We start from the raw sequence: 26,517 nt of genomic DNA on the forward strand, positions 1-26,517 counted from the left end.
GTGAGGATGTGCCACATGGTCGATCCCATCTTCGCGCTTGACGATCAGGATGTCCCACCTTTGTAATTGTTCTACGTTACCGTCATGAATATTTAAGTGAGAAAAATGGTGAGCCAACCAACTTAATTTTACCACACTGCCTTCAAGTTCGCCTTCCTGTGGTCTGACTCCTAATAATTCTTCACATAAATCGGCCCAATCAAGATTTGTTTGACCAATTAATGGTGCCCCCTCAGTACGAAGTCTTAATAAAACTGACACATCTTGAAGAGTAATCGTAGACTCTCCGCATCTCAAGTGAAACGTGTGTGTTTTGGACCTCCATCTTTCAATTAACGCACTAATTAATGTCGCATTTATTTTTAGGTATCCCATCTTCATTATCCAGTAAAACCCAGATAGCCGAAGCAGAGGAACAATTTCCTCTGGTATTTGTTCTTCACCTTGATACGTGGGGACTGCTCGTCTGATGTGTAATTTTCTGTCTGGTTCCCCATTCCAAACATGTTCTGAAACATGCTTAGGTTGCATCCACAAAACATCACCATCAATTGGACCAGGCCTAGTTTGTATATTTGATGAGCATGACGACGAAGATGCCATTGATCCTGTAAAATAAAATATAATACAATAAAATGAATAATAAAATTTAAACATACTCTCCAAATTTCAAATAAATAACAAATTTTATTTTTCAAATTTCAAATATTTCAATAACAAAATATATTATACAATCAACGAAATTTAAATATATTCTACAAATAAATTAAATCACATCCAAACACAACTTTACATAAATAACAAATTATTTTTTTTAATTTTAATAACAAAATATATTATACAAATAACCTAATTCATATATATTCTACAAATAAATTAAATTACATACAAATATAAATTTAAATATATAACATAATTTTTATATTTGCGGCTAAAAATTAAAACAATATATATATATACAAAATTAATAATTTAAAATACTTGTGAGTAAAATAATTTAGCATACAAAATTAATTATTTAAAATATGTAAAACTATTCTAATTTAAACATACTATATGAAACTAATAATAACTAAAACTAACGTAATATAAAAATTTAATTGTGACCTAATTTCAAATTAATAATTTACAGTACCTAAAACTATTCCTAATTTATCATATCAAATATTTAAACTAAATGTAATGTACCATATAAATTTTTTTAACTAAACCTAATCTAAAATTAATAAATTATGGAACCTAAAACTATTCTTAATCTACTATATCAAAAATTTAAACTAAACCTAATCTACCATATACAAATTTAAACTATTCCTAATCTATCATATAAAATTAATAACTTACATTATCTAAAATTATTCCTAATCTACCATATAAAAAATTTAAACTAAATGTAATGTACCATATCAAAATTTTTAACTAAACCTAATCTAAAATTAATAAATTATGGAACCTAAAACTATTCTTAATCTACTATATCAAAAATTTTAACTAAACCTAATATACCATGTACAAATTTAAACTATTCCTAATCTATCATATAAAATTAATAACTTACATTATCTAAAATTATTCCTAATCTACCATATAAAAAATTTAAACTAAATGTAATGTACCATATCAAAATTTTTAACTAAACCTAATCTAAAATTAATAAATTATGGAACCTAAAACTATTCTTAATCTACTATATCAAAAATTTAAACTAAACCTAATCTACCATATACAAATTTAAACTATTCCTAATCTATCATATAAAATTAATAACTAACATCATCTAAAATTATTCCTAATCTACCATATAAAAAATTTAAACTAAATATAATCTACCATATAAAATTAAGAACTCAAACTAATAATATTAACAAATCAATTAAATCTAATGTATCCTATAATACAAATAATAACATACTAACTAAAATTATAACATATACATATAATACAAATAATATTAATATTTCAAATTACTACTTAAAATTTATAACTACCCCCTAAACATACACGTAAGATATAACATATAAAATAAACCTAACTTAAACATACGTAACATATAACACCTAAAATTTATAACCTAAACACACCTAAAATTTATTATCAGTTAAAAAAAACCTACCAAGAAGTTACAAGCAACAGGAACGAAAGAAGCAAAGGAAGCAAGGAACCAAGCTTTCTGAATAACCAAGATGAAAGTGGAAGTCTAAGGAGAGTGATGGAGCAATGCAGTGGAGAACTGCATATAAAGGCAATTTTTTTTAAAGCAAATCACTGCTCGTGATGGCGCCTCCCTCTTGCAACGTGCAACCACCAATGGCGTGTCCCTGCTGCACTCTGAGCTATGCTGCAACCTGCACTGCACTGCACTCTCTGTGCTACGCTGCTACAACCTAGGGCCTTCAATGCGCCAGTTTGACTGGCGCCATGCCCAAGTTGCCATTGATGTCTACGACTCCAACGCCACGTAGGCACAAAGGGAAGGCGCTGGTGGGAATGGCGACTCCAGCGCCACGTGCCCAATCCTCGCCGAAAGCGCCAATGGTGGTGGCGCCATGCATGGGGTTTACGTGAAAAAATAGACCCCCTGTGTAATAAGTTTAGAAACAACCCCATTTGGGGAATAAGTTTCTAAAACTGCCCCCATTTGGGTAATTTGCCGAACTAAGGGTTCAAAGAAAGAAATGATGATTTTGACACCATTGTCATTCTTGATTGGAAGGTGGTGGTGGTGGTGTTGAAGTTGGTGAGGGTTTATAATCTCTTCCTATTTATCATTATTTTTTGCTAATTGCATAAATGCCCATTTCTAATGGTTGTTGTGGTTAGATAAAAGATTTTTTACTACACATAGAGTTTCTTAGCCCAATAAACAATATGACTTTTGCTGGCAGAATTTACCGATGCCAATGACTCATTCAACAACTTGATCCTCTTCACATGTTGAAAAGCAGCAATATCAACCTCAGACTCTCTGAGAGCCGCTTCCACAGCTTCCACTTCTGATAGATTAATGGTTTCCAACAAAATTAAATATATGATGGAAATCCTAAGCTTATCCATCTCCGTTCCCTTCTCTCTAAGCAAGTGTTATAAAAACCGGCCCGGCTCGATTAGATCGGAAATCGGACCCTGTCCAAGCCGGCTTATCTATTGGATCGATGTTGCATGCAAATCGATTTGGCCGCCGATTTTGGCAAAAAAAGCGACTGAGCCGAATTTCAAAACCCGATCCAAGTTGTGCTGGTTGATTTTAAAAAAAATTATCGGCATCTTCTAACTAGACACGACCCTTGCTGGTGCACGAACCACATTGGCGTCTTCTGAATCACCAAAGTGGTGCATGAATCTCGCCATCCCCTATCATTCCGAGGCTCGAGTTTGCCATTTTTGGTGTCTTCTGAACCTCGCCAGTTTTTTTTTATCTGAACCTCGCCAGATTATTTCTTAACATTAATATTTAATTAATTATATTTTTAGTTACTCAATTTTCTTAACTTTTTAATTTTAGTTCCTAAACTAGATTTTAACTGCTCTTAGATCTTTTCTGAAAACTCATAGCCACCAAACATTGTTTTCCCAAGTGTATAAAGAAAAATTCTTCATCTCCTAAACTCAAATCGAGAAATAAAAAAACAAATCACAGAAACAGATTATTCAAATCAACCAAAATCAAATAAAAAACATATTTCAACATCATCCTTTGAAACTAGACAGAACAAATGAAATGAGAAAAATGAATAAGAAGAATCCAGCATTAGAGGAAAAGGATGACCGTGCAAAGGGAAAGAAGAAGAAAGCGTTTTACTTTTACAAAAAAAATAAAATAAAATAAACTACCGTTTGTTTTCTGTAAAATAAATTTGATAACTGCTTTGTGCTTTCTATAAACTTTTGAGAGTAGGTGAAGTTGTGAAGGTTTCAATAAAGTATTTATTTATACTGTTAGCACTTTATCTAGGTAGCACTTACACGTATAGGTAATTGAGATAACATTAATTGTCTTTACTCTCTAGCAGTTAGTATTTTTTTAGTGGCAAAATTATAAATTTGGTCTCATATTTTATCTTTAATTTTGAATTTTGTTTCTCGGTAAAATTATTCATGAATTTTGTTCTCGTATTTAATCAAATCATGCAATGTTGGTCTCCCAGCTCATAATTGGACATTAATTGTTACAAAGGAATGTTGACTGTCACGTGTCACGTTCTTATTGGATGATGACTGTCACGTGTTATGTTATGATTGGTCAATGAAAACAACAATGCATTTCATCTTCCATGGAGTTGACATCCAATAAGAACATGACACGTGACAATCAACATCTCTGTGTAACAGTCAATGTCCAATTGTGGGCTGGGGGACCAACATTGTGTGATTTAATTAAATACGAGGACAAAATTCGTGAATAATTTTACAGGGGGACAAAATCCAAAATTGGAGACAAAATGGAGGACCAAAAATACAATTTTGCCTTTTTTAGTAGTGATATTTCAAGTAAAGATGGAAATAACTCAGGTCAAGTTTAATTAGTTATGATCTTGACTTGAATTAAAAATATAAAATTGACTTGGTCTATTGAGTTGTTATAGGTCTTTTTTAAGGCTTAATTTAGCCTATTTAAAAGCATGACTTAACCTATGAGCCTATTAAAAAGTTTATTTTATAATAAATATCATATTTGAAGGAAATCTAATATTATACAATAAAACTTTGAGAATTCATATAGTACTTTGTTATATTTAATATAAAGAAAGACACATACTTCCATTTTTATTTGTGCGTAAAAAAGTCAAAATTAATTAGCACTATAATATGATATTAAAATTCACTAATCACAACGATTCAAGTAAGAATTATAATTGGAGCACTTTAAGTATCCAACAAAATATTGTAAACAAAATAAGTAAGTTAAGTAAAATACCATAAGTTTCATTCAATAATCTAGTCTTAATGTCAAATACTAAAATAAATAAGAAATAAGAACCAAGGCAAGTTAAATATAAAGAAGGAAATTTTTAATTCCCAAGTCATCTCCCAAACATGAAGCAACGAGCCAACATTGAAAAAAAAAAGATGATGAAACTCAATAAACCAAGAGGGGGTGAATTGATTTCAAAACAAAATGTATTTTTAAAAATAAAGTTACAAAAACAACTTTTGTATGGATCATATCACAAACAAATATATGAATCGAACGTAATCAATATTTAATCAATCCTTCATTAAACATGATTCTTCATTAACTTCCTTTCTTTCACAATCATAAAACTTGAATCTTCATGAAAAACTTGATTAATACTTGAATGAGAGAAAAAGATCATAAACAAGAGAAGAAAGACACAATCTTTTTTATACTGGTTCACTCTCTATTTCTAGAGAGGCTAATCCAGTTATCTAATCCACAACTAGAATTAGATTTTCACTATGCATCAAGAATCCTTACAAGAAATCACAACCAATCTACAATTCTCACCCTGGAAAAAGAGACTAAGGCACCCAACACTAGGGTCCTTTGTGAATATAAGCTTAAGTGAACCCTACTCTTGCCCAAACTAGAAAACTCTATTCTAGCGTGTTGTAAGCGATTCACGCATAACCAAAAAGATCGTGTAAAAACCATACACAAGAAAAACTAAGAAAGAGAGATACAACTTGACCAATCTTTCCACAAAAACCTTGCCAGATTGAGAAGGTGATCTTCTTCAACTCAAAAGACACAACTCACTTCCAAGAAAAAATCTTCAAAACCAAACGATTAAGAAGTTGTGAGTTACTATATAACTCTTCTCTTCTCTACAAAATCTTTCTCATTTTGAGGCTAAGATGTTATTTTCAAAATGTATTGAGAATCCTCTATTGATTTCTTCATGTATAGATGTGAACACAAGTTGGTTATTTATACAGAAAACACTTATAACAATCTGTAATTGATCAAATCTATAAGGTAATCGATTAATTCAATGAAGCAATCAATTAGATTATCTAAGTAATCAATTAAAGTGTTCATCCCAATATCTGAAAACAACTCAAGATCAATGTAATTGATTATATGTCCCAAGTAATCGATTAAAGTGTTCTTGTTCACCTCTGAACAACTAAATAAAAGAGAAGTAATCAATTAATTCACTTGATAATCGATTAAAGCAAAGACTCCTGAATAAATCAGTCATTGTCTCAAACAACAGTGTAATCAATTATGAGATATCGATAATCGATTAAACCAATACAAGACTCAACTCTACAACAACTCTGTAATCGATTAAAACAAAGAGTTTTTGCATGTGATGAAAATTTTCTAACTTAGAAAATTTTCTCCACACAAACCATGATGATGCATGATGCAATAGAGATATCAAATGTACTAATATGCAACAACCAAGATAACAACCAATTCAAATGTCACTCAAGAGAGTTGGTCATGTAAAAGCCAAAACTTCTTCAAAACATCTTCAAGCTTCTTTTTTTTTTTTTAGCTTTAAGCTTTAGCCTTTGGGTTGTTTACCATGTTGCTCCCCCTATCTCTAACAAGCATATCATCAAATCTTCAATGTGATTTCTTGAAGTTGTTCATCCACCTTCATTTTAAGGGGAAAAATGTTATTGGAATATAAATGAATTTTACAAAACACTTTAAATTAGTTTAGGAAAGTTAAAGAAAAATTTTAAAAACAGAAAATGTCTCAACATCTTACTTATATTTCCAAATAAGTCGTAATCATTTTATGAGATTTTCAAGGTGATTTCTTCAAGTGGTTGACGATCCACCTTCATAATGAGGAAAGTGTTATTAGAAAAATAAATATATTATAAAAGAGTCAATTAAAAATAAATTTTGTGTACCTTTGTTTTGCTCTTCAAATTGTAATTATGGTGAATCCAATCCCCACCGCATATGAGAGCTTCAATAGTTTCTTCGTTCAATCTAGAACGATACTCATCAATTACTCTACCTCCAACACTAAATGTGGATTCTAATCAACGGTTGATATTGGAACAACTAGTATATCTCTTGTAATCTTTAATAAAATCTAATATTTGAAGTTGTTATTCCTCCACCACTCCAAGGCACTAAAAGAGGAGTTTCCATTATTAGGAATATAAGTATTTTTCTCCTTAAGATAAACATCTAGTTCTGATTTCATTGGTGGGACTGCTTCCTTTTCATGCACAAGGCTCATTAATTGATAAAACCCAGTCATAACAGATGTATTAGGCACATGGATAGTTGAGGAGTTTATGCCACCAACACTCATTTCATTTGAGGATGACTCTTCATTGCTTAAAGCCGCATACTCATCATATAATTGTTGAAGAGCACTTCGTACCTTCTCCACATTCTCCTTAGAAATTTCTTCAGTCTTGTACAGTAAAGGGAAGCAAACGCCAATTATACGAAACTTGCACCTAAGATCTAAAACTCTAACCATGGACATCAATAAATTACATTCCCCTCAATAGTTGTCAAATTTTAGTTTCATTGGGCCTGTCATATCTCTCATGAAAAAATCTTCATCCTCTAATGCATTGTCAATTACTTGCTTGACCCTCCAAACTTCTGCAAGATACAAAATAGCAGTAGGATACTCACTGCCTAATATCATGTATGTAGCTAAGTTAAATAATTCTAAAAGTTTATAAACTTTCAGCACTTCTTCCCAATCTTCATTTGAAGGTGCATAAGTATAAAGAGGATCTCATTCTCCACAAGTAGAAAAGGAAATTTTGAATTTCAATGCAATTGGCAACATTTGGAATGTAGAATTCCACCTAGTTGGAGAATCAAGGATGAGCTTTCTTTCTTTTAGATGCTTTTGTTCAACAACATCACTGAAGGCCTTCAATCTTGCATCATTATGGTTAATGTACTTCACACTTTCACGAACATTTTGAATGATATCTTTTATCTTACCAAGTCCATCTTGTACCAACAAGTTCAATATGTGTGCGCAACATCTAACATGAAACAAATCTCCATTCAGAACTAATTTTGTGCTAAGTGATAAGTTCTCTTTCAAATTCTTCAAATATGAGTCAATGTAAGAAGCATTGTCAACCGACACATAAAATACATTTTCTTTAATCCCCCACGCCTTCAAGCACTAAAAGATGGCATCTGCTACATCAATTCCTTGCCTCAGAGCAGTCACCTTCACAAAACTTAAAACCCTCTTTTAAAGTTTCCGTTCCACATCAATGAAATGACCGGTGACAACCATATACTCAACCACTTGGTGACATGATTTCCACATGTCAGTTGTTAAGCTAATTTTGTTGACAGTTTTCAATAAAGCCTTCAATCGATTCTTTTCTGCATTATATATTGCTAAACAATCACTTCTCACTGTTTTACGACTTACTTTTTGAAAGTCGGGATTTCCATATTGGAAAGCTCACATCCAAACTTCATCCTCAACAATGCTAAAAGGGTATTCATGAACCATCATAGTAGTAGCAATTATTTCTCTCAGCGTCTCATTGGAGTATTTAACCCCAAGAATTAGGAACGAATTTGATAGATTAGAAGGCTTAAAAGGAATGATAGATTGGTTCTTTTCTTCAGCCATGTGCAACCTCCTTTCATTGCATTTTTCTGAATGCCTTCTTAGATGACTTGTGCTACCCCCTAGCCCACCAGTAGATAATCTAACTTTGCAATGCTTACATATTGTCTTCTTTCCTGCTCCAACTATTTCAACTTCATCAAAATCATTCCACACACTTGATGTTTTCTTCCTTTTTCTTAATAACATTCTCCTATTCTTTTTTATTTATATTCTTGTCACCATCGGTTGATTAGTTGTTGGAGGTAATTGTGCATTGCGTTCATCACCAACCATGGGAGTAGACATAATGTGATGCAATCCTCCCTAGGAAGGGACCAGACACTAGAGCCATGAGCAAGAGGCTCCAAGAGGATTGGGCTAGAGCTGCTGAAGAAGGCCCTAGGGTTCTCATGAATCTCAGGGTAGATTTCTGAGCTCATGGACCAAGGTTGAGTCCAATTATCTTTGTACATATTAGACTAGGATGTTATTATATTTGGTCCTTGTATTTAGGGCTCCATAATATAGGTAGAGTACCCTATAAATATAGGATTTTTCAACCCTTACATTTTAGGGCACCTAGACTAGTTTTTGTATTAGGGGTAGTTTTGTAATTTCACATGCACTAAGTGAATATTTGATGTGTGTGGTTGGAAATAAATTTAATTGAATTGGTAGAAGCTCAATCCAATTAGTGGGCTGAACCATAACTAAAATTCACTAATCATAATTAGTGAAATTTTGGCTTCAAAGTTTGGCTCCACAAATTCAAGTGAAATTTGAATTAAAATTCAAATTTTCCTCCAATTTTGTGTGACACATAGACTATAAATAGAGGTCATGTGTGTGCATTTACTACTACAAAAAGCAGTTTTAACATCGGTTTATTAACATCGGTTTTGGACAAAACCGATGTTAAGTTAAATGCGGTGGCATATTTGTAAATAAAGTATTATTCTTAACATCGGTTTTCCAAAAAACCGATGTTAATGCATACACATTAACATCGGTTTTTGAAAAACCGATGTTAACATCAGTTTTTCAAAAACCGATGTTAACATGTGATACGTTAACATCGGTTTTCCAAAAAACCGATGTTAATGTATCACATGTTAACATCGGTTTTTGAAAAACCGATGTTAACTAATGATGTTAACATCGGTTTTTGAAAAAACCGATGTTAATATAAACTTTTTTTTAATTATTTATATATTTTAAAAAAAAACATATATTGCGTTATTAATTATATTTTAATTAAAAAAATAATAATTAATAAACAATAATAAATTCAAAAGGTAAACATTTAAAAATTAAACTAAATTTTTAAAATGAATTTCATAATTTTAATTTTATTATTTCATGATTATCATTTAAATATAACACACATTTATATAAATTATTTGATATTAGTTAATTTGAAAAAAAAAACTGTTTTTAATAATAGAGTTTAACTTTTATAGAATTTTTATAGAATATTGGTAAAATCAATTATATCGTAAAAAAATTAAAATTTATTACTAATATATTTTGATTTAATTATTATAAAAATAAAAATAAAATCTTCATAAAAAGGTAAATGGAGAATATTGTTTAAAAATTCTATAAAATCCTACTATATTTATGTTATCGTATTATCTTTAAATTAAAATATTTGTATATATTAATTTGATTTATTGAAAATATATGTTACAGTGGTTTAATTTAAATAATTATAGTTATCTCATATATTTGTAGGATTTAAAAAAAATGATATTTTCATTATTTCTAAACAAAATTTTCAGAACAAAAATAAAAATATTTTCATGAGACACGAAAATTATGTTTTAAGTCTTTAAATTTAGATTTAATTATAATCCATATGTAATTTATTTTTATTACATTTGTCATTTTTTTATTATTTTTAACCACATTTGTTAATTATGTGAATTTTTTGTTAATAAATTTAATAAAAAAATCATTTAGGAAAGAAGAAACAAAGAAAAAGAATTATATTTAAATAGTGATAAATTTTTAAAAGAGTAATTAAATTAAAAAAAGTTAAAAGTAAATGTTTTAAAATATTTGTTTAGATACATACACGCGGTAAGATCCGTGGTGTGGAAGACACTTATTGAGGAAGCCTACAAATATTGCTTTCTCTTTCTTTTTTCTTTTTCTATATTTTCAAATACATGTATTTGATTCGTATTTTACTTACTATGTCCTATTTGTCTTTTTTATTTATTTATTAAGATATTGTTGTGACTAATTTTTATCAGAAGACATTAATAAAAATAAAATATTTTCCTACATAATTTATTTTATATTTAAAATTAAGATTTAAATCTAAATCATTTGATTAAAAGATAAAGTAACAGTGATTGGTTTTATTTCTTCTTTTTTTCCCTCTGTTTTCTTCTATTTTACGTTTTAGACATGTTAATTAGGTGTTATTTAATTTTTGGGAATTTCTTTCTATTTTTCCTTGTCATGAGATCATTTTAATTTATATTTTCTTAATTATCTTTGTATGTCTTACTTAGTCGTTAATAAGGAATGCAAAAAAATTATGCAAAAGAAAATTTCTCTATTTTTTTTACGTGATATCCAGATACAACGTTAACTATAAGGGCCGGATATTTATAACATTTTATATATTATATGAAGTCTAAAAACAAAAAGGCACCATATATATTTACAAAAAATATAAAACATTTTTTATTTCTAACGACAAGTCACGTTAAGAAAAAAAAAACAGGTATATAAAACTCAGAAGAAATATATGATAACTAAAAATAAATATCACTGTATTTGAAGGCTCTCAGACATATTCAAAGCAAAATAACATATTGAATGTTTTCCTTTGAAACAATGTGATCAAATCTTCAAATAAATTAATTGTTTTTTCTTGAAAGGAGAGGACTTGATTGGACACCTCATTTATATTTTAGGGCCACCAAGAAGCAGCCGTGTGGGACAGTTTCTTTGTAAATTCGCAATTCTCTCTCTCCCGATAACGCCACAGCACAATTTCTTTGTATTTCACAGTACAATCAAGTAAACTTGTTTTTCTTCTCTTTTATATTGATCCTTTTGATCTATTCTGAACTTCATTGATGCCTTCATGTTGTGTTTTTCTGTTACTGATTTCCATTGTTCGCTGCGTTTCGTTGAAATGAATGCTTTGTTTCGTTTGGGGTGTGTTTGGTTTAGACCAGAGAAATAAAGTAGATAGAAATAGAAGGAAGATAATTTGAAAAATGAAAAATAAATTAGAAATGTAATGATATGTTGTCTTGTATAGTTGAAGAGAAATAAGTGAGGAATAATATTATTTTTTCAAGAAAATTGATCCCTAAAGTCATTTTAGTAATTTTCTTAACTCAATACTCTTAGTATTGGTTCTTGATTGTTTAGATTATTATTAGAATTAGCACGATTTGTGTATTTGTTCCTGACCCATTGTACGTTCATGTGGATCATAATAGAGCTTTAATTTTTATTTTATTTTAAAGCCCAATAATTTTTACTCTTAATGTTTAAAAGATTTTCCACATAAAAATCATAATGCATCGTTTGTTAATTTTATGTTATTTACTTATATTTATTGATTACTCCTTGCAAATTCTTGTAAGTGACATTTTCTTTATTTCCTATTGCCTTGTTGTAATAGGTGTAACAATAGAAAATTAAGCTGTGCCAATTTCCTTACACTTATGTTAGCTCAACAACTAAAATTCTTGGTAATTTCTCTCTTTCTCTCCGTCCCTCAAAATTGAGTTGTTTTGATTCTTGCTTGCTATATCTGTGGTGCCAATTTCTACACCTTTGTTTGTAAGTGTTTTCTCTATTCAAGGCAACCAACAAACTTGATAATTTATAATCATATAATGATAAAGAGGGAACTAATGTTAGAATCAAATAAAAATGTTAGTATTTTTCTTCCTCTGATTCTGGCTCCGCACACACAGCACGCTCACTAACCACACTCATTGGCCATTATTAACTAATTGAAACCACAGGATGTAGTAGGAAGATTGAGATTAGTTAGTTGTGTGTTTGGATTTTTATTCACACAATTTGGATGTACATCCAAGAAGCAACTAGTAGTGCGTGTTTGGAATTTGGTTAAGACGAAAGAAATTATATTTAGATTGTAAAAGTTATAATTGTTAACTTTTGACATTGGAGACTTAAAATATTACATTTAAAACGTGAAATCAATCAAACTAGCTTGTCAAAGTATGGTTAAATGAATGTGGTTAGGAGATATCCTGTTAAAATTGATTAATTATATTTTTTAAATAAATATTAATCATTAGTAAAATTAATAAATACTTTCTAGTAATATCATAATGAAAAGGAAAAATGATATTTGACTTTTAAATTAATAATCATTGGCAATTAGTTTGATTTTATTCATTGGTAATTGAATTTGAAAAGTCAAAGGCTATTGAATAGTGTATGAGAGACGAGAGTGAGACAGGAGGGTAATTTGGACTTTGGACATCTGCATTTGGGCCAAATGATGAGGCCCACAGGCTGTTAATATACGTTAAGGGTGGACCACACAGTCCAGAAATCCAAAGCATCCTAAGATGGCTGAGCACGTGTGGCTAGCTTGGATGAGTGAGTTGAGGGATAGAAAGAACATTAGAATTTAGAACTAGTAGTAGTGATTGAGTGCAGAAGAAGCTGCTTAACATAAATGGGATTTAGAATTAGCAGTTCCTCCTCTTCATCATGCTTTTGTTTGCAACGTGCGCTTCTTACAAAGGAAGTAAGCTGTGCCAAAATAGGTGTAACAATAGAAAATTAAGATCAAGAAAACTGTTCAACACGTACATAGAAGAAAGCATTACGCATGTAACGTTTCTTGTTATTTTTGAGTTGTAAATAAAAAAAATAATTTCTAAAAATAAATTTTATTATTTCTTTATTAATTTTATTATTTCTTTATTGTGTCTGAGTTTTAAATTTACATTTTATAATTTATAAAACTAATTTTATTCTTATTTTGGATTTCTAATTTATAAATCAGATTGCTTGAAAATATACAAGGACTTGGTTGGCCTTTGATCGTGGCTCACGATTGCTCTGTAACAATTATTTATTTTATTTTTTATAGTTATTCCAACGAACAGAAATTGATTAATTAATTAATTAATTAATCATACTTGGTTAAACAGGCTATCTGTTGAGAAGCTAGCTTCCACTGTGCTTTGGAAACTCTCCACTCCATGCAGCTATACTGAAACGGAATCCTGGTATTCCTTCTAATTCACACCAAATTACTAGCTTGATTTTTTTCCCGCACATTAATGAATATATATATATATATATATATATATATATATATATATATATATATATTTATGGTATTTTAGTTTAACTAAGAACTTAGTTTATAACTTATAGAACTGGATTTATGGTATTATTATCTGATTTTGGTATAAATCCTATTGTATTTGGTGATCATTTTGGCATTTTGAGTTTATTTAATGAAGAGTTAAACTCAGTGCGTTATTTCAGGGGCTGGTACATGTTTCCAATGCTTCCTCATTCCATGTTTGGATACTTTGTTTTGAATGGTAAAATAGTTAGGTGCTCTACTAGCTAGGATATAAAATCGACATGTTTAAAGAGCAACCAATATTGTATGTTTGCACTTCTTTTTAGGATATAAAAAATTAATTCACGAGTAGATCGATTTGAAGTTCACGTCACATCAGCCTTAAATTTCCATTAGAATAAGATATGATGATTTGAATTTCACGTCATTATTCATGAAAATGTCACAATAAATAGAGCCATGAAAATGTTATGCGAATTTCAGAATCTCGAGTCAAATTGTGATAAATTTAAGAACTCTCATTTCTAGAATAAATTTAATATAATTTAGAATAAATTGTTCTCATATCTTCTGAGCGCTTATTATACTTAATCTTACTCTTTTTTTTATCATACGCAAGATTGTCTTATGTAGGTGTTCATTCAATTATTTCTTTGATTCTTGCTTTCATTTTGGACCGTGCTGCTCATCATGACAGGTACAAATGTTTGTTACCAATGAATATTTTTATTACGTGTTCACTGCCATTAATGACAATTGATATATGCTATACAAATTGTGTTCATGATGAGTGAACCTTAGATTCCCGTTTGAGATTGGATGCAATGATTCTTGCGGACAGTTTGCATTAATCATTGTATTCAATCTTGAATTGTCTGTTTGGACAGTTTGGGGAGACTGATATTTTTATAGTAGATTCATGTGTTAAGGTTAAAATTATTTTGTTTAATTTGATGAAATTTTGGTAATGCATTTCTAGTTATTCTCTGAGTGCATACTTGATTATCGGGAAGTTAATTTCACCGATTTCATGTCGTGTACTTGGAAACCAATGCGAAATGCTGCCAAAATTTTGTCAAATTTAACAAAATAGAATTAACCCTGATGTATGAAGCTACCATAAAAGACGGTCTTCCTGAATGGGATAAGGTCACACCTTTAATAAAAAAGTGAGATTTTCATGCATCGAATAACTTTGAGAGTATGACCGAGTTATTACTTAGATGGATCGAAGTTGGATGAATGAAAGTCGCATCAGCCCAGAATATGAGGAAGGCGTCGAGCAATTCTTACAATTTGCTTCACAAAGAGGTCAACCGGATGAAGATGGAAAATATTATTGTCCTTGCATCAATTGTTTAAACGGAAGACGACAAATACTCGATGACATACGAGAGCATCTGTTGTGTGATGGAATTAAGAGAAATTATACGATGTGGATATGGCATGGTGAAATGACAGACATGCAGAGTGGGCAATAATCCGAACCATTTGATGTAGAAATGGGAGATCGCTTGGAGGATATGATTCGTGACCTTGGATAAGAGTCTTTCCAGCAAGCACATGCCCCTGTGTATGAAAGATTGCAGGGTGACTCAAAGAAGCCTTTGTATCCGGGGTGCAACAATTCCTTGACGCTATTGTCGGCGGTGTTAAGTCTGGTTAATGTCAAGGCCAGATATGGATGGAGTGACAAAAGCTTTACTTCATTGCTTCAAATAGTGCACGATCTGCTTCCACAGGATAACACATTGCCTAAAAGCTACTATCAGGCAAATAAGATATTGTGTCCGATGGGTATGGAGTATTAGAAGATTCATGCTTGCCCTAATGATTGCATACTGTACAAACATGAATTTGAAGAAATGTCAAAATGCCCTAGGTGTGGGGCGTCACAGTACAAGGTGAAGGATGATGAGGACTGCAGTTCTGATGAAAACTCAAAGAAGGGCCCTCTAGCGAAGGTGTTGTGGTATCTTCCCATCATTTCAAGGTTTAAGCGTTTATTTGCTAATGAGGACGACGCAAAAGATCTTACCTGGCATGCAAATGGGAGAAAATATGATGGAATGGTCCGTCATCCAGCTGATTGCTCCCAGTGGAGGAAGATTGATAGTTTGTATCCGAATTTCGGCAAAGAGGCAAGAAATCTTAGACTTGGACTAGCCAGTGATGGAATGAATCCATATGGAAATTTAAGCACTCAACACAGTTCATGGCCAATTCTACTAGTAATTTACAATTTTCCGCCTTGGTTGTGCATGAAGCGAAAATACATGATGTTGTCTATGATGATATCAGGCCCAAGACAACCAGGAAATGACATTGATGTTTATCTAAGTCCGTTGATTGAAGACCTAAGAAAGTTGTGGGATGAGGGGGTTTTAGTGTTTGATGGGTTTCGCAAGGAGACTTTTCAAATGCGTGCAATGCTATTTTGTACCATTAATGACTTTCCAGCATATGGGAATCTCAGCGGTTACAGTGTTAAGGGTCATCTTGCATGCCCCATCTGTGAAGAAGACACAAGCTACATACAACTGAAACATGGTAGAAAAACAGTGTACACTAGACATCGCCGTTCTCTAAAAGCTCATCACCCTTACAGAAGATTGAAAAAAGCTTTTAATGGAAGTCAAGAGCACGAAACTGCGCGGACATCGTTAACTGGTGAGCAGGTCTTCCAACGGGTTGAACACCTTAATACTGTATTTGGAAAGACCCAAAAGAAGGATAAAAGTAAGAGTTGCATATGGAAGAAAAGGTCCATTTTCTTTTATCTTCCGTACTGGTCTAATCTAGATGTTAGACATTGTATTGATGTTATGCATGTAGAGAAAAATGTATGTGACAGTGTCATTGGGACACTCCTTAACATTCAGGGCAAGACGAAAGATGGTCTAAATACCCGTCAAGATCTAGCTGACATGGGCATACGATCGCAGTTGCATCCAAGGTCTGATTGTCGGCGGAATTTCAAATCCCTGAAGCTTCTGACAGTAGGACAAAGAAGAAAATTCTTCAAATTGTCGGCGAGCGCTGGAGGCAGTTTAAATCTGACTTGACTAGGAAATGGGCACTTGCAGTCGACAAGGACGGTGCGGACGAAATTGTCTGTGAAAAATATGGCATTAGCAAGGAGAAATGGACTCAGTTTTGTCAGACCCGCAGAGATCCCTCATGGGAGGTATGTACTTTGTCATTTTAGTTGTTTTCCACAACAAAATCACTTCTTATAATTTATTGTAATAATCATTTTCATTAATGTTAAAATTTTGCAGGATGTACGGAAAAAGGCACAGGCCTCCCAGAAGCAAAACACTGCCCCCCACGTATTGTCTCGTGGGTGTTATGAATATTTAGAAGAAAAGCTCATGGCTGAGAAGATAAAGAAAAGACTGGAAGAAGCTGCCCAGTCTGGAAGCACTGAGGGCATCATTGACCCTCCATCTCCCATTAGACGCCACGTGAAATGGAAGATGGCCCGTACGAAGAAAACTGGATAGATGACGTCTGAGGCAGCAAAGGAAATAGCTGACAGGATTGTAAGTCATTTTTAATTAATAATTGTAATTATCTTTGTGTATTTTGTGAATTCCTTGGACAAATATGTGTTCGGTACAAGATTCTTTGGATGAGCAGGCGTCACAGGGATCGTTCGTCCCCCATGGACGTCAGGATATCCTGACTGCTGCCATTGGGCGACCAGAGCACCCTGGCCGTGTTCGTGCTGTTGGAGCTGGTGTCACCATAAAGCAATACTTTGGATCAGCTTCACGAACATCCCGCAGTTCTTCCTCCATGCCTCTTGAAGACCTAGAACAGCTGACCCAACAAATCAAAGACCAACTGGAGGAGTCAATCACAGAAAAAGTGACTCGAAAGATGATGGAATCCTTCAGCCAGATGCAGTCCCAGTTTCAGTCTCAGATGCAATCACAGGGAATTGCACTACCTCCAGAGCCAGAGGTTGGTCCCTCAGGTCCTCGTGTCAGCACAATGGAGAGTTGTGTTGCTCCCTCAGGGAACGATCCAGGGAAGGGTGACTCAGACAAATACGGCCTATATATTGAAGAAAATCCTTCCCGCTTGGTTGCCCTAGGAAGACTTTACGAGGGATCCACAACAGTTCACAACATCCCTTTGTTGCATGGCCAAGTCAAGGTTGGTGTTGAGGAGGTTAAAGATACAGAGGCTCTCGTTCCTGTACCCACTGACGAGGTTACCTTAGTGGGGCAGACACTTAACACTTTCCTTGCTTGGCCAACACATCTTGTGAAGCGTTTATCAGAACAGGTATTTTACTCTGATTATATGTTTATTTTTCTCAATTAATTTGTTCACTGTAATCAAAACTTGCTAATTAACTATGTTTTATCAATAGGCAGTTGTTTCTCCAGCAAAACCTCCAGAAAGCCCGGATGAAGAGGTCGATGATCCCCTGTACCTGATGACATTGACCATCCCACAACTATTTTTGAAGCCGCTCCAGGTTATGTGGGATGCTACCATATTCGGGGTGTTTAATCAAAACTTCCCGTTGTATATAAAGCACGAAGATCTCTCTGAAATTGCACATGGTGGTCAATGTCTTAGCATATCTGTTATACAGTTATGGATTCTGTAAGTCATTTTAGATTACTATTAATTACCAAAGTAATTGTTTTAAATTCATACATAATTAACTTTGACTTAACAACACAGCCATCTGATTGAGACAAGTATGCGAGCGGGGAATTCTGATGTGTATGGATTCCTCGAGCCACAGTCCATTCAGAGATCTGGGCAATCACAATTTGAATCCGAAAGTTACATCAAGAGTTGGATACAGAGTTCAAAACGAGATGTTTACCTTGGAGCCTATCTGAATAGGTAAGTCAAACACAATAATTGAATTTAAATAATCTATACTACTACAATAACCCATATTCGTCTCTACTGCAGTGGACACTGGCAAATGGTCGTCATTCTACCTAAGGAAAACCTAGTTGTCTGGTTTTGTTCTTTGCATAACAGGCCAGACAACTACCTTAAGGGAATAATTAACAGGTCCGTATTGTTTTCAATACATTTTCATTGGCATAACTCAACAACATCAATATTTTAATGTTCCTTATATTCAACACTAGTGCTTTGAAAGGACTTGATGATACTCCACAACCGAAATCCAAGGCTGCTGCTAGGTGGATTGTTGTTAAGGTACGTGATTTAAATAAAAGTTCTACTTATATATATTTTATGTGTGTGTACACTAATTGTAGTTAACGTTTAATTAATATCAAAATTTCATTATGTATTTAGTGTAATAGACAAAAAGGAATCACTGAATGTGGCTACTACGTGATGCACTGGATGTCCACGATAATCTTAGGATCTTTCAGGAATAATTGGGAGACGGTAATTGTTTATTACAAACAAATTTGGTTTTTTTATAATTGTTATTACATTATTAATTTATTTTTTTATTTGATCATGCAGTATTTTAATGAAGTTAGACCATTGGAAGCAGAAAGATTCAATGCACTTCGCATACAGTGGGCACAATATTATCTAAAAGTTAGAAATCAAACATAGGATGTTAGGCAACTATGTAACTTTAGGTTAATTAATTAGTTTACGTACTTTGCATTACATTTTTTACAATTGTTGTTTCATCTTAACATTGAACAACCTTTGTTGATAGCTTGTCTTTTGCTAAAATCTATTTGAAAACTGAATGCAAATGATATATGTTGTGTGCTGTGTGGTCTGATTTTAAATTTATAGGTTAAATTTTGGTTTTTTTATAAAAACAAAGACATTATATAAAAAAAATTCCTGAAAACAACATCGGTGTTTTATAAAAACCGATGTTAATGTGGGTTAACATCGATTTTTTATAAAAAAAAACCGATGTTAACTGTCAATAGCAACACATTCGTTAACATCGGTTTTTTGAAAAAACCGATGTTAACTGTCAATAATAACACATTCGTTAACATCGGTTTTCTGTAAAAAAACAGATGTTAAAATTCAATAGTAACACATTCGTTAACATCGGTTTTTTTAAAAACCGATGTTAACGTGGGTTAACATCGGTTTTTTGAAAAAACCGATATTAACTATCAATAGTAACACATCTGTTAACATCGGTTTTTTGAAAAAACCGATGTTAACCCACGTTAACATCGGTTTTTATAAAAACCGATGTTAACTGTCAATAGTAACACATTCGTTAACATCGGTTTTTTATAAAAACCGATGTTAACTGTCAATAGTAACACATTCGTTAACATCGGGTTTTTTATAAAAACCGATGTTAACGTAGGTTAACATCGGTTTTTTTAAAAAACCGATGTTAACTGTCAATAGTAACACATTCGTTAACATCGATTTTTTTACAGAAAACCGATGTTAACGAACGTTAACATCAGTTTTCTGTAAAAAACCGATGTTAACTGTCAACAGTAACACATTCGTTAACATCGGTTTTTTTTAAAAACCGATGTTAACTTTCAACATTAATATACATTTTCTGGGTGTAATTCATATTAGCAACATCGGTTATTTATATAACCGATGTTGGTAATTTTACGTTAACATCGGTTTTTCAAAAACCGATGTTAACGATAATACTATCAACGTCGATACTTTCATAATCGGTTGAAAAACCGATGTTGAAAGTCATAAATAACCGATGTAGAAAGCATATTTTCTAATAGTGATTTTTTTGAACTTTGATCATTTTGAATATTAAACTTCAGATTTCAAAGCTCTTTTAGAGCACAAAATTTTGTGCTCTTCCCTTCCTCTCCCTTCATTCATCTCCTTCTTCCTCCAAGCTCTTATCTATGGCCTCCTATGATGGTGAGTTTCTTCTAGACTCATCTTCAGCTTGAAGTGGTGTCTCCTCTCTCTCTTCTTTCTCCATTCCGCTGTCATTCATCTTCCAAGAAACAAAGGAATCCATTGATGAAGAAGATCCTAGGCCTACAAGCTCCAATGGAGCACACATCATAATGTACCTATTAGTAGCCACACAATAAATGAAAAAGTGATTTATTGAATGTAAGTTAATAAAATAAAAAAATAGTGAATTATGTGTCTATCAATTGTATATATAGAATAATAATGCACGCTCTTATTGAATTCAATTAAGTTAACAACAACATAATGTAAATTTAAATAGGGTATTGAAATGTATCAACTTTGTATACTCTTACATACCAAATTTTTTTCGAAGGTCATGTACCGCGTATCTGTATCCATACAAGAGAGAATTCGAAATTAGTTATACTTATGGATTACAATAATACTTATGGATTACTTGTTTCTTTGTTTATTAATATTTGCATTTACTAGTTAGATTAGAGGATAATATCTGCTAAAGTCCTATAATCTCAACAATTATGTAGCGAGTCACCCCAAACAATGTCTCTTCTAACCATCATGTTATTCTTGTAAGAGATGGTGTAGAAATAATAGTAGAAAAACAAAAAACCTAAATCTGAATAATAGAGCCAAAATCAAATTGACTATAGAAAAAATAATAAAAGTTATGCTTATTGTTGTTTGGCCTGGAATAAGTCCGATACATCCAAAACAAGTGAACAACCAGAATGTATGAGAAATGAGAAAAAGGCCTCATTGAAAATTAATAAAAATTAATAACTCAGATTTGAAAGAGAGAGTGTGAGAGGAAGAGGGTTACCTTGCGTGTTTTCCTTATTTTGCTCTTCTACAAATTACAAACCTTTCAAATCTCCTATTTTGTTTTCTATCTTTTACGTAGTAAGGTAGAATTGGCCGTTGAGATTATCGAAGGAGCGACATTGTAATAAATGGAAAAAGGTGTAATTGTTTGTTGGGTGGGACCTATTTCATATATTGGTGGCAGTTGGTAGGTCCTTGTTCATGCCAATTCCCTATTTGCCTATGCACCTGCATTTTCCAATGCTTTTATTTAATACTCTCCCCATTTTAAAATGATAAAATAAAATGTTTAAGATTTTTTTCAAAAAAAAAAAAACAATACGCAAGTTATTCATTAAAATATTTTTTACTAAAATATTCTTCCTCTCTGTAGATATATATCACTTATAACTATTAACAATGATGCTTAAAAAATTGATAGGCACATCGCTAAAACATTATTTAGATTAATGTAATTATTTGAAACAAATCTGAAACAAAAGCTTTAATATCACATTGGAAATTAAAAACATTAGTCAATATAAATTTTTTTTTATTAATGTTAAAGCATCAGTCATTTTAAAATAAAGATAATATTTTAAAAATTAAACGAATCTATTATTATAGAATGAATCTATTGTAGAATGAAATTATTCTATTACCTAGCTGAGTGCATGATTTGTTCAGTGTGAAGTTATTTTTACTAACTTTCTTTAAGTTTAAAGACATTACAATAACATTTTCTCACTAACACCCCTTAATTACCCCTTGTATAGATGATAAAAATAATGATAAAAAATATAAGAGAAACTTTTATATATATATATATATATATATATATATATATATATATATATATATATATATATATATATATATATATTAAACAAGCCTAACAAACTTTTTTTCATTTTATTTAAATACATTTTTCAAGAAGTCTGAATCTCTCACTTTTGTAATAAACAAACTAAGTCAGGTCAAAGACTCCTCATAGGCAGCGTGGCCATTTCCATCCCTAATTTCAAGACTCTCAGAACATGGAAATACATCTCATTCTTATCTTTAAAATTAGAATAATTTCTCATTTAATTTTCCTATTTAATTAATATTTGAAGTTGTTTTTTTATTTGTTATGTTTTATATGTTACTTTTTGTAATTTATAATTTATAATTAGATGAAAAAATTGTTAGTAATATATTATTTTATACATTACAATTGTAAATTTAAATAGGGTATCGAAATGTATCAACTATATACTCTTACATATCAAATTTTTTTAGAAGGTCACGTACCGTACCGCATGTCCGTATCCATACGAGAGAATTCCAAATTAGTTATACTTATGGATTATAATTATACTTATGAATCTGTTGTAAATACTTATGGATTAATTGTTTCTTTATTTATTAATATTTCCATTTACTCATTAGACGTACTTGAGGATATTACCTGCTGAAGTCTCATAATCTCAACAATTATGTAGCTAGTCACCCGAACAATGTCTCCTCTAATCATCATGTTATTCTTGTAAGAGATGGTGTAGAAATAATAGTAGAAAAATAAAAAATCTAAATCTGAAAAATGGACAGAATTTAAAATTAGTGAAAAATAATGGAAGAAATATATAATTATTCAAAATATTTTATATATAAAAATTGAAACAAATGAATTTAAATTTTAATATAATTGTTCTATTTTTGTTAGGCACATAAAATAAAATTATTTAATCTATTTATAACCGGAGTTATTTAGAGAAAAGCATATAAAAGATATTCTGCCACTTTCTGTTACACAGATGGTATAGCCTCAACTCCTAAACTGCATCTTTTATCGGAAGTGAAGCCCACGTAAATACCTTGCAAAGAAATCTTGGCAATGTCGTCGAGTATCATGTATGCACTCAATCATTATATTAATTGACACGTCATAGCTTGATGCTTAATTGATGTGATTGTATTCTTAAATTTTAATATTAATACTTAATTAGTTATATTTTTAGTTACTCAATTTTTTTAACTTTTTAATTTTAGTTTCTAAACTAGATTTTAACTGGTCTTAGTTCTTCATATTTCATTCTGTTACCTGTTTTTGTTCATTTTCTCCAAAATGATGATTTGGCATTGATTTTATTAATCTTTATTATATTTTGGTTTTTGACCATTAAAAATCATCAAAAAGTATAGACATAACTTGTTTAATTTGAGAGGTGTTAGATGATTTCTGAAAACTTTTAGCCACCAAACATTGTTTCCCTAGTGTATAAAGAAAATTTGTCATCTCCTAAACTCAAATCGAGAAATAAAAAAAAAAATCACAGAAACAGATTATTCAAATCAACCAAAATCAAATAAAACAAACTATTCCAAAATCAAAGAAACAAATTATTCCAAAATCAAACCCAACTTAGCCCCAAACAACCAATCAGCCTCCCTCTCTTCCCCTTCCCGTTGTCGAGCGCGAAGCACAATCGAGATCTCATCGACGAAGTAACGCATCGGAGGGATGAGCGTGTGAATGTCGGTGTTGAAAGCGAAGGCTTCAAGTTTGTCGTTATCAAGAGAGTTTGACTGACTGCGGAGTAATGTCGAGCAAGTCGCGAAAGCAGGGTTCGTCAACGATGATCGTGAAGGCTAACAATTGAAATTATTATTATATTCCATTATTAAGAAATTAGTTTGTGTGTAATGACATTGATTGAACGTGTGGAGTTTGAAATTTGAAGTTGTTTAGTTTTCAAAAATTAAGTAATTTCCGGTGGGTGAAAGCCATCAGAAAATCATTTAATCAGAAAAAACACTCAATTAAAAGTAATTATCTGTCAGCTTTCAACTATCAGCAAAAAAAAACCGTCACAAAATATAATAAAATTAATGTTACGCTATCATGTAATGGTAATATTTAATAGTGATGACTAAAATTATTAACAGAACAAAAATATGGACTAAATTAAAATTAATCCAAATTTAGTTCCAAGACTAAAAGAGAAAATTTGGAAAAATTCAAGGACCAGAGATATAATCAATCGATTAATATTTAATATTATATCATACGTGATAACCCTTACTCAGAAGCTATAGTTTGCGTTTAGGCTTCAACCAAATAATTGGTGAATGAGTACCCATCACTATTCACCAATATATCTTAGCTTTCCCTCATCAAATTATGTTCTTGCTTCGTCCACACTAAGACCTGAATAGGGGATCGAGAAGCAAGGAATCTATTCTTTAAACAGGCATGCCTTCTTTTAATCATCTCCTTCTGCACCATCTATCACCTCCTCCTTCTCTTTCAAAACCATGGAAGATTTGAACACGATTGGCGCTGATTGTGTGGTCATATCATGCTGCTGCCAGTGCTTGATGCTTCAAATTCTTGTATTTGTGTTGCTGAAGCTTCCCGGGAAGTTGATAAGGAAAACAAGAGAATATGCTAAAAAGCTTCGTCATAGGAAGGCAAATAATGATAGAAGGATGGGGAGAGAAATGGGTTCTTATAAAGATGTTCTTCTGAGAATTCATGAACAATCTTTTAGAATTCAAGTAGAGATGGCACTAACAGATGGTGCAGATCACAATTGTGGTGGTTGTATGGATGAAGTTGAAAAGGTGATGGAGGAGTTTTATCAAAAGGGAGAGTTTGCATTTGGGAGCTTTTGGGGGAGGAAGGGGCCATGTGGGGCTCCTACAATAGTCAACGATCATAATGATGTTAATTTTGTGAGATATCAAATAATTGATTTGGTTGGTTCCTTAAGCTAAAGCTACGCATAAGCTTGCCACATATATGGTTCTGATGCTGCTCTGAAAGATTCGTTGCAAAGAATATCATGACTCTTTACCAAATTGATGTTCAGGTCATAGATTATGTCAATTTAGTAAATAAATCACCTTTTGTTAAAATTATCTTCTGCATTTTCGCAAGTTCTATAATAAGCTCATATACTATAATGACTAGATGTATCTGTTTGTATCTGTAGATTAAAAACGAAAAAAAAAAACAAAAATTAATACCAATACAACTAGACGTCAGGACCTCTGGTTTTCTACATCAGAAGACATCAAGATCATCGCATTCAATATAAATGCAACTCGACGAAACTTTTAGAGAACTTATATTTGTGTGATTTATTTTACAATTATTTACAGCAACATGATAGATAAAAAATGTAGGATAAAATAATTAACCTGATGATATAAAAAAAGAAAAGAATATATTATAAAAAGGTATTATAAAATAATACCTTAAGCTATTATGAGATATTGAAAAATGAAAGATAAAATAAATAAATTAACCTCGTAGAGAAAAGATTAAAAAAAAAAGAAACAAATTATAAAAAGATATTTTATAAATAATATAATTAGAAATTTTATAACACAGATGTCATGATGTTTACCAGATTATTTAATTTTTATTTTTAAATTGAATATCTAATAAAACACAAATGCATATAGACAAGTTAATAGAAAGTTAATTTGAAGAATTATTTTTTAAAACAATATTTGTCTGAAAGGTCTAATTAGTGTTTTAACCTCTAGAGTACAACAACTTTCCTATTTAGTCACTGGAGTTTACACCATCCCATTTTGATTTGTTTAGTTGCCATGTTTTTATCCTCTTTTGATATAAAGTCAAGTTTTGGCTGACGTTTAAAGTTTATGATAAGGAAACAGAAGCAGAACACACAAGGATAGGAGTAGCAGCAGGGGTGCAAAGAGAAGGAAAGTCCAAGAGGGCAATTTCAAAGCCATCTTACCTCAAGGATTATGTCTGAGGATGAGGTGGGAATTTGGCAGCTGCAATCTTGCTTGGTGCTTGTCGGCCAGCAGGGGACAAGCTTAACAAACTCTGATTTTGTAATATTCCTTGTGCACAAAAAGATAAGAATTATGTTACTAAGGAATAGTATATATAACTATGTAAATAAGCAAGCAAGAGGAATGAAAAATTACCTTTATCTAATTTCTCTTCTCTTGTCC

The 26,517-nt window shown here is 31.6% G+C and overlaps 1 protein-coding gene and 1 long non-coding RNA gene across 2 annotated transcripts; both read left to right on the forward strand.

Moving 5' to 3' along the window:
• The first annotated feature begins 12,189 nt into the window (after positions 1-12,189).
• LOC114389187 lies at positions 12,190-14,688 on the forward strand. The gene is made up of 3 exons (XR_003661718.1): positions 12,190-12,259; positions 13,706-13,783; positions 14,489-14,688. It is a non-coding gene; the product is annotated as an uncharacterized LOC114389187 (long non-coding RNA).
• A 9,856-nt stretch (positions 14,689-24,544) lies between these two features.
• On the forward strand, positions 24,545-25,559 carry LOC114390369. Its single transcript, XM_028351092.1, has one exon. It carries the CDS (start codon positions 24,838-24,840, stop codon positions 25,297-25,299), a length of 462 nt encoding a protein of 153 aa, XP_028206893.1. The 5' UTR covers positions 24,545-24,837; the 3' UTR covers positions 25,300-25,559.
• Positions 25,560-26,517: the final 958 nt, after the last annotated feature.

The sequence above is a fragment of the Glycine soja genome, chromosome 16, assembly GCF_004193775.1.
Source record: "Glycine soja cultivar W05 chromosome 16, ASM419377v2, whole genome shotgun sequence".
Classification (NCBI taxonomy): domain Eukaryota; kingdom Viridiplantae; phylum Streptophyta; class Magnoliopsida; order Fabales; family Fabaceae; genus Glycine; species Glycine soja.